The sequence below is a fragment of the Anas platyrhynchos genome, chromosome 12, assembly GCF_047663525.1.
Source record: "Anas platyrhynchos isolate ZD024472 breed Pekin duck chromosome 12, IASCAAS_PekinDuck_T2T, whole genome shotgun sequence".
Lineage (NCBI taxonomy): Eukaryota > Metazoa > Chordata > Aves > Anseriformes > Anatidae > Anas > Anas platyrhynchos.
The window spans coordinates 12,031,108-12,039,740 of record NC_092598.1 but is presented as its reverse complement, the minus strand read 5'-3'; the positions used below and the strand labels follow the sequence as shown (position 1 = coordinate 12,039,740).

Here is an 8,633-nt window from a genome sequence, read left to right as displayed (position 1 = left end):
GAGGTCACCTGTTGACAAGACGTTAGCCTTTTATTCCACAACCTTCTGAAGAGAATGGCTTTACGGAACAGAATCCACACACAGGATTTGGATGATGACTGCAAGGTCCAACAAGTGCACGAGGCAGAGACATGGGCAAGCATTTGCAATAATCAGGCTGTTAATCAATGACTTCCTCTTTAATCCTGAAAACAAACTAGAAGTTGTGAAATGCAGGGACACAATACGCAATAACGTGATCTAATCTGCAAAGTGACAAGGCTGAGAGTGGAAGTCCTGACAAGAGCAATGGCTCCAGCATGGCCAAAGTGGTGGGATGGTCACTTAGATTAGTGCACTGCGAGGCAGCATCCAAAGTGCGTGAAGAGCAAAGTGGTGACCTGCAGGCTGTGCAGGGTCCACCTCCTTCTGCAAGCAGGCCATGCTGAATTTCCTCCACAGGGCCTGAATGGGACAATCAGTGATGGGGCATTTGCTTGGAAGACAGAGGAGAGCAGTGAAAATCAGCTCGTGGCCATGTGAGGCGTGACCTGACAGAGGTAACCAAGGGAAGGGGAATGAGACCAGCCTGTTTCAGTTGTTCCACGGCTACAATCTGCAAAGTCCACCTAGCCTGAAGGATGCTCATGAAGATGATCGGTACCTGACCCATGGGGTATCCATCCTGCATCCCTCCCACTTGTTTCCTCTCTCCTCACCCAGCACCCACCCTCCTGGAAAGGGTGGCCATGAGTTACTGGGTTATGGGGCCACGTTTCACCAGAAAACCAGTTTGCCATAAAAAGCTGAGTGATTTTGGCCCTTCAGTAAGGAGAGATGGCTCCCAGCCAGGAACTGTGTCCTATAGAGTTCAAAGAGCTGGAGAGATTGCACCTAGAGCCAAGGGTTTGTGCAAGCCCCGTGTGGGTGGGGTGGCAGCTCGACACACTATAAGAAGCATTAGGGAACTGAACAAACAATGAACGTTGGAGCAGAGGCAGGAGAAGCAATATGGGAGAGCTTCGTGTCTGCTCCGTTCTGGTGACTGGAGCCAACCGAGGAATCGGCCTGGGGTTAGTCCGGCACCTGCTGGGGCTGCCAAACCCACCCGAGTGGGTCTTTGCAGCCTGCCGGGACCCCAAGGGAAAGCAAGCACAGGTGAGGCTGGTGGTGGTGGGGGGCAGCAGGGCAGGGCAGTGCCTGGTGCAGGAGCAGCCCCGTGGTGCGAATAGGAGATGTGTGAGGGTCTCCATCATGGGGCTGCAGCCCTGAGCCCAGTCCAGGGGCACAGAAAGCTGGGGTAGGATGACCATGGGATGAGCTGTGCCCGGGGTGCCCAGGGCTCCTCGGAGCCAGGCAGGGAGCTTCTGCTGCTGGGGCAGGTGATGGCCATGGTGGGCAGGGCGAGACACGAGGCTTGTGGGGTGTGCGGGATGCGCAGAGACCTGTCCACAGGGAGCAGGTTGGCAGAGCAGGGTGCTGGGTGTGAGGCGGTGCTGGATCAAAGCCGAGCCTCTGTGCAGCCAGCCCTGCCTCTTTGTGCCCACGTTGTGCCGTCTCTTTCAGGAGCTGCAGAACTTGGCTTCCAAGCACCCCAACCTGGTCATCGTCCCACTCGGTAGGTGCCCAGGCTGTGCCCCGAGGCTGAGGGTCCCTTGCCTGGGCTCCCTGCTCTTGCCTGGGCTCTCTGCTCTCCCTCTCCACCACACCCCCGGGGTGGGGGCTCCATCTCCCAGCACCACGTGTGGTGGCAGCTGCCGAGGGGATCGGATGCTCACCTCCCCACCTTGGCTCTGCAGAAGTCACCAAGCCCGCCAGCATCAAGGCAGCTGCAGCCAGCATCGGGGAGCGCCTCAAGGACTCGGGTCTCAACCTCCTCATCAACAATGCTGGCATGCTGGTTTACAAGACGCTTGACACTGAGACACAGGAGGACATGGCCCAGGTGTACGCCACCAACACCATTGGGCCCCTGCTGCTGAGCCAGGTGAGGCCCCCACCACAGCTCCAGGAACATCCCTGCCCCTTGGATCTCCCAGGGGGACGGAAAGGGCTGGTGGGACAGGGCCCCTGCTGGGTCTTTGACCTCATGACAAGCCAACACACTTCAGGTCTTACTCTGGCCTCCTGATGCAAGAAGCAGGTGCCCAAAGTAGTCCTGGAAATGCTGAGCACAGTGAACGCTTTCTGGTTTGACTACGGTGGGCAGCAGGCTGAGGGCTCTGGCACTTTGGAGCCTGGGGCCCCTCCACTGGGAAGGATCAGAGTGCAGAGGTGTGGGACCATGTTAAAGAGCAGAACCTCCCGTTTTGAGCCAGAGGGAAACAGAATTTACCCATTGACTTGGTGCTGAGCACTGATGGGTGACTAAGTGCTATTGTGGTCTGCCCAAAGAGGTTATGGAGTGTCCCTCCATGGAAATATTCAGAAGTCACTTGGACATGGTCCTGGACTACTGGCTCTAGGTGGCTTGAGTAGTCCAGATGACCTCCAAAGATCTCTGCCTCCCACAACAATATTGTGATTCTGGGCTTCTGATGTGACCTTCGATGTAAGGAACTAATTCTCTCAATGAACCTCTTTTTTGCACGCTCCTCCTTCCCCTTCTCACAGGAATTCCTGCCCCTGCTGAAGAAGGCTGCCCAAGGGAGCCCAGGCTCCGGGCTGAGCTGCAGCAAGGCAGCCATCATCAACATTTCCAGCGTTGGCGGTTCTATCAAGGAAGTCCATATGTGGAAATCTGCACAATGTGTCTCATATCGCTGCAGCAAGGTATGTGCAGTGCTGGGCACGAACCCAACCTTCTTTTTTTAACCAAAGCCTGCATAAGCCCTCCAGAGTCATCTCCGGCAGTCCCTATAATAGCCTCCAGCATGGCTGAGCTCCAGTCGGTCACTGGTTCCCTCTCAAGGCACATCCCTGTGCCCGGTCCCAGACCTAATCAAGAGGATCTTCATAGGACAGAGCTGTTGCAGGGAACTGGTCCTGCCTGCCCCGGCTGTGGGGTCTGCACGTGTCCCCGTGCAGGCACCTTCTCCTCCCCACCCTGATCCCTGCGGTGTCTCCTTGCAGGCTGCTCTGAACATGCTCACCAAGTGCCAGTCCTTGGGCTATCGGGAACACGGCATCCTCTGTGCTGTTTTTCATCCTGGCTGGGTACAGACAGATATGGGGAACACAGCTGGAGACAAGGTAGGAGCTTTACTATGGTGGGTCCATCCAAGCCCCTGTGCTGGTTTTCCATGGGAGGCTGTTGTCACCCCGAGCTACATGCTTTCTCTGCCCCTGCAGCCCCCCGTGACAGTAGATGAGAGCGTAGGAGGGATGCTAAAGGTGATGTCCTCCCTCTCTGAGAAGGACACCGGGACCTTCCTGGACTGGGAAGGGAAAGTAGTGCCCTGGTGAGATGCTGGCCCAGCCTCATGCCCGGATCCTGGCAGCGGCCCCTCTGCTGCTGCCCAACCTCCCCCACATCCTCAATAAACTCTTTTCTTAAAACAGTAGTGTTGCCTTATCTGTCTGTGCACTCAATGGACTCTGCCACACATTGTGAGTCTGTGGAGTTGGGCTCCCCAGAGCTGGGGGCCACATGGGTGATTTGGGAGCACAAGATTCATCCACTGAAAGGTCCCAGTGGGTGCCCAGGTAGCTGAGGGCACAGAGCAACTGGTGGTCGGTGCAGGCAGTTGGGGTGCAGGGCACTGTGCAGCCACACATCGGGTGGGGGCCCGCAGCAGCAGAGGACCCAGCACCGCTGCCCCTTCCCTGCACAGCATGGTGGTACCTGCCCTGTCCCCACATTGGTCTTCACCCAGACAGGATGGCTTGCCACACAAAAGAGTCCCTTGTCCCTGAGCTCTGCAGCCAGGCACCTGGTCACCATGTTCTGGGCAGCCTGGAAGAGGCACGGCCATGCCAGCACCACACTGGGCTCAGGGAGCTGGGTACACGTGGGTGGGAGGGGAACATTTTGCAGCTGAAGGGCTGTGGAGGTGGGAAATGGGCTTTGCCCTGTAGTGAAGCATGGGCACAGCCTGGGCTGGTGCTCTGTGTGCTCACACTTGGAGGACCAGGCTGGGGATGGGTGGCCTGGGGCAGGTGGGGGGGTCCCATGAGCTCCTCTCCATGGTCCCCAGCGCCTCCCCCAGCCCCTCACCTTGCTGGCACGGTACGGGTACATGGGGGCCTCCAGCACCCCAATGCACAGCCCGATGGAGCCCACTTTGGAGGACACGTTGACGATCGCGGCCCTGCTGCAGCTCAGCCCTGTCTTCTGTGCACTTTTACCACCCTAGAATCAGAGGTGGAGCGGAGTTTTGACTCAGGACATGCAATCCAGGAGTCATCTAGGTTGGAAAAGACCTTCAGGATCATCATATCCAACTGTCAACCAGACCCAGCCTGACCGATTCAAGTCCCATCACTAAAACATGATCCTTAGTGCCACGACCCTATGTCTCTTAAATACCTCCTGGGATGGGAAATCTACCACTTCCCTGGGAAGCCCATTTCAAACCTTGGGCAATTTCCCAGCCACTCCTCCCCGGGCCTGTACCGCGGCACGGGGTTGTTGGGACCCACACGCAGCATCCAGCACTTGCTCTTGTTGGATGTCTTGAGGTTGGACTTGGTCCATCAACCCAGCCTGTCCGGATCCCTCTGCAGAGCCTTCCTGCCCTCATGGAGTTTGACAGTGCCACCTACCTTGGTGTCACCTGTGAACTTAGTGAGGGTGCACTCCATCCCCTCCTCCTGATTACTGCTAAAATTGTGGAACAAAACTGGCCCCAAGAATGAGCCCTGGGGAACGCCAGTGGTGACTGGCCACCAGCTGGTTTTAACCCCATTCCCTGGGAGCCTTTGAGCCAGTTTTGCAGCCAGCGAGCCACACACCTGTCTGAGCCCTGAGCCACCAGCTTCTCCAGGAGAATACTGTGGGAGATGGTGGCAAATACATGACTAAAATCCAGGTAAACAACATCCACAACTTTGCCCTCATCAGCTATTTTTCTCCCTGCACAGACTGACCACAGCTTGGCAGTCCTCCTGTGTTGCCTGCCCCTTTTTCCAAAGTCCGTAGACTCTCTTTTCCTTCCTAAGTTCCAGAAGAAGCCCTCTGGTCAGCCAGGGTGGCCTTCTCCCCCAGTGGCTCCACCGTTGGTGCTTTGGGATGTCCTGCTCCTGTGCATTTAACATTACATTCTTGAAGAATGTCCAACCTCCCTGGACCCCTTTGCCTCTCAGAACCACCTCCCGGGGGACTCTGTCAGCCAGGTCTCTAAATTGGCCAAAGTCTGCCCTCTGGAAATCAAAGGGCAATCCCAAGCACAAATACAGGCAACAAGAGCCAGCAATGTGCGCTTGCAGCCCTCTCTATTCTGCTCTTGTGAAGACCCCACCTGGAGCCTTGCATTCAGGTCTGGAGCCCCCAGCACAAGAAGGGCATGGAAGTATTAGATCAAGTCCAGAGGTGGGCCACAAAGATGATCAAGGAGCTGGGGCACCTCTCCTATGAAGACAGGCTGAAGGAGTTGGGGTTGTTCAGCCCAGAGAAGAGAAGGCTCTGAGGAGACCTTCAGTACCTAAAGGGGGTCTACAGGAAAGCTGGGGAGGGACTCTTAATGGGACAAGGAGTAATTGCTTTGAACTAAAAGAGGATAGGTTTAGATTAGATATAAGGAAGAAATTCTTTACTATGAGGGTGGTAAGGCACTGGAACAGGTTGCCCAGAGAAGCTATGGATGCCCCGTTTCTGGAAATGTTGGATGGGGCTTTGAGCAACCTGTTCTAGTGGGAGGTGTCCCTGCCCATGGCAGGGGGGTTGAAATCAAATGATCATTAAGGTCCCTTCCAACCCAAATCATTCTGATTTTATGTTCTGCTAACTGCCTTCCTAACTTCACTAGGGATCAAAAACGCTGTCATTTTGATCACTGTGCCCAAGATAACCTCCAACCATCCCATCACCGACAAGTCCTTGCCTGTTTGCAAATCACAGGTCAAGTGGGGCACCTTCCCCAATTGGCTTCCTCACCATCTGAGTCTTCTGTCACCCACCCTTATCCTTTTTAGGTAAGTTCTGTGTCCCTGTGTGTTCTTTATGGCTTCCTCACTTTCTCCATATGTGGTTTTGCACTGGAAAATGGCCTTGAACAGATACCTCTGGAGCAAACACTGACCTTCTACACACCTTACAAGCTGAGTTTGCCATAAAAAGCAAAGCGATTTTTGTTTGTTAGTAAGGAGAGATGGCTCCCAGCCAGAAACTGTGTCCTAGAGAGTTCAAAGAGCTGGAGAGATTGCACCTAGAGCCAAGGGTTTGTGCAAGCCCCGTGTGGGTGGGGTGGCAGCTCGACACACTATAAGAAGCATTAGGGAACTGAACAAACAATGAACGTTGGAGCAGAGGCAGGAGAAACAATATGGGAGAGCTTCGTGTCCGCTCCGTTCTGGTGACTGGAGCCAACCGAGGAATCGGCCTGGGGTTAGTCCAGCACCTGCTGGGGCTGCCAAATCCACCCGAGTGGGTCTTTGCAGCCTGCCGGGACCCCAAGGGACAGCGAGCACAGGTGAGGCTGGTGGCGGTGGGGGACAGCAGGGCAGGGCAGCGCCCGGTGCAAGGCAGGATTGTGTGAGGGTCTCCATCACGGGGGCTGCAGCCCTGAGCCCAGTCCAGGGGCACAGAAAGCTGGGGTAGGACGGCCATGGGATGAGCTGTGCCTGGGGTGCCCAGGGCTCCTTGGAGCTGGGCAGGGAGCTTCTGCTGCTGGGGCAGGTGATGGCCATGGTGGGCAGGGAGAAATGTGTGGTGTATGGAGGGAACAGGACACTGGGTGTGAGGCAGTGCTGGGACAAGGCTGAGCCTCTGTGCAGCTGGTCCTGCCTCTCCATGCCCACATCATCCTGTCTCTTTCAGGAGCTGCAGAACTTGGCTTCCAAGCACCCCAACCTGGTCATCGTCCCGCTCGGTAAATGCTGCAGCTATGCCCTGCAGATGAGGGTCCCTTGCCTGGGCTCCCTGCACTGCACACACCACTGTGGCCCCCAGCACCATGCGTGGTGGCAGTCCCTGATGGGATCGGGTGCTCACCTCCTCACCTTGGCCCCGCAGAAGTCACCGAGCCCGCCAGCATCAAGGCGGCTGCAGCCAGCGTCGGGGAGCGCCTCAAGGACTCGGGTCTCAACCTCCTCATCAACAATGCCGGGATTGGAAATAACAGTTCTCTTGACAACGTGACACAGGAGGACTTGGCCCAGATGTATGCCACCAACACCATTGGGCCCCTGCTGCTGAGCCAGGTGAGGCCCCCACCACAGCTCCAGGAACATCCCTGCCCCTTGGATCTCCCAGGGGGACGGAAAGGGCCGGTGGGACAGGGCCCAGCTCCGCTCTTGTGCTGGTGACGGGCCCGGCACTCCCGAGCTGCCACAAGAAGCTGGTGGAACCGACTGGGGCTGGTGCTGAGGGGCAGGGGGAAGAGGAAGGCGGCTGCTGGCGGTGCTGGTGGCGGCGCTGCCCGCTGTGGAAGGAGCCGGTCCTCTCCCCTGCACCGCCTCTGTGTGGACCCCCCGCTTCTCCTCTCCTCACAGGCGTTCCTGCCCCTGCTGAAGAAGGCTGCCCAGGGGAGCCCGGGCTCAGGGCTGAGCTGCAGCAAGGCAGCCATCATCAACATGTCCAGCTATGCTGGCTCCATTCAGGATGTCTATGTCTGGGAATATGGACAAGCTATTTCATATCGCTGCAGCAAGGTACTGCTGGGCATGAACCAGGACATTTTCCCTTCTGAAGGATCTTGCACACCTCCCAGCCTTCCCCTCAGTCCCTGCAACTCTCACCGCTGCGGCTGAGCCCCAGTCAGTCACTGTTTTCCTGCCATGGCACATTTCTGTGCCTGGTCCCTGGCCAGGCCACAGAAAGCCTTGTCAGGACAGGTTCTTGCCTGGGCTGGGCATCTGCATGGGGAGAGTGCTGTGGGGTCTGCATGTGTCCCTGTCTTCTTCTCCACCCTGATCCCTGAGGTGTCTCCTTGCAGGCTGCTCTGAACATGCTCACCAAGTGCCAGTCCTTGGGCTACCGGGAACACGGCATCCTCTGTGCTGCTTTCCATCCTGGCTGGGTGATAACAGACATGGGAGGCACAATAGAAGATAAGGTAGGAGAGTTTTTGGAAGAACCTCTTGTTTTGGGAATGTAGAGCCTGCTGTGGATTGAACACTCCCGTACATGCTGGGATGTGGGATAACTCTTTGGAAGATACCCTGAGGCATATGAGGGGATGAGATGACAAGACAAGGACTCTTCTTGTTTTGTGCTGGCCTTTCCTTCTTTACCCTAGAGAGCCCCAAGCCCTTGTGCAGGGAGGCAGTGATCCAAGCAGGCACCAGGGCAGACCCTGGCCACTCCTTGGGCACACACAGTTGTGTTTCTGTCCCCACAGACCCGTGTGACAGTGGATGTGAGTGTGCGGGGGATGCTGAAGGTGATGTCCTCCCTCTCTGAGAAGGACACCGGGACCTTCCTGGACTGGGAAGGGAAAGTTCTGCCCTGGTGAGGCGCTGGCCCAGCCTCATGCCCGGATCCTGGCAGTGGTCCCTTTGCAGCTACACTGAGTTGTGCCTGTGTCTTAATAAACTCATATCTGTAAGAAATAACA

At 56.5% G+C, this 8,633-nt stretch overlaps 2 protein-coding genes across 2 annotated transcripts; both read left to right on the top strand.

Moving 5' to 3' along the window:
- Window positions 1–552: 552 nt before the first annotated feature.
- Window positions 553–3,482, top strand: LOC101802025 (C-signal). Its single transcript, XM_027466133.3, has 6 exons — window positions 553–1,137; window positions 1,546–1,597; window positions 1,779–1,966; window positions 2,593–2,751; window positions 3,052–3,171; window positions 3,271–3,482. Exons 1-6 carry the CDS (start codon window positions 991–993, stop codon window positions 3,382–3,384), a joined length of 780 nt encoding a protein of 259 aa, XP_027321934.3. The 5' UTR covers window positions 553–990; the 3' UTR covers window positions 3,385–3,482.
- Window positions 3,483–6,357: 2,875 nt separating this feature from the next.
- LOC119712971 (C-signal-like) lies at window positions 6,358–8,633 on the top strand. Its single transcript, XM_038185541.2, has 6 exons — window positions 6,358–6,548; window positions 6,896–6,947; window positions 7,091–7,278; window positions 7,570–7,728; window positions 8,013–8,132; window positions 8,418–8,633. Exons 1-6 carry the CDS (start codon window positions 6,402–6,404, stop codon window positions 8,529–8,531), a joined length of 780 nt encoding a protein of 259 aa, XP_038041469.1. The 5' UTR covers window positions 6,358–6,401; the 3' UTR covers window positions 8,532–8,633.

What these genes read in the sequence shown, in the direction of transcription:
- LOC119712971 (XM_038185541.2), top strand. Translation starts at nt 6,402, where the DNA reads ATGGGAGAGCTTCGTGTCCGCTCCGTTCTGGTGACTGGAGCCAACCGA. An exon ending in CCAAGGGACAGCGAGCACAG is followed by an intron (nt 6,549 to 6,895) that starts GTGAGGCTGGTG and finishes TGTCTCTTTCAG; the next exon opens with GAGCTGCAGAACTTGGCTTC. An exon ending in GGCCCCTGCTGCTGAGCCAG is followed by an intron (nt 7,279 to 7,569) that starts GTGAGGCCCCCA and finishes CTCTCCTCACAG; the next exon opens with GCGTTCCTGCCCCTGCTGAA.
- LOC101802025 (XM_027466133.3), top strand. Translation starts at nt 991, where the DNA reads ATGGGAGAGCTTCGTGTCTGCTCCGTTCTGGTGACTGGAGCCAACCGA. An exon ending in CCTGGTCATCGTCCCACTCG is followed by an intron (nt 1,598 to 1,778) that starts GTAGGTGCCCAG and finishes TTGGCTCTGCAG; the next exon opens with AAGTCACCAAGCCCGCCAGC. An exon ending in GGCCCCTGCTGCTGAGCCAG is followed by an intron (nt 1,967 to 2,592) that starts GTGAGGCCCCCA and finishes CCCTTCTCACAG; the next exon opens with GAATTCCTGCCCCTGCTGAA.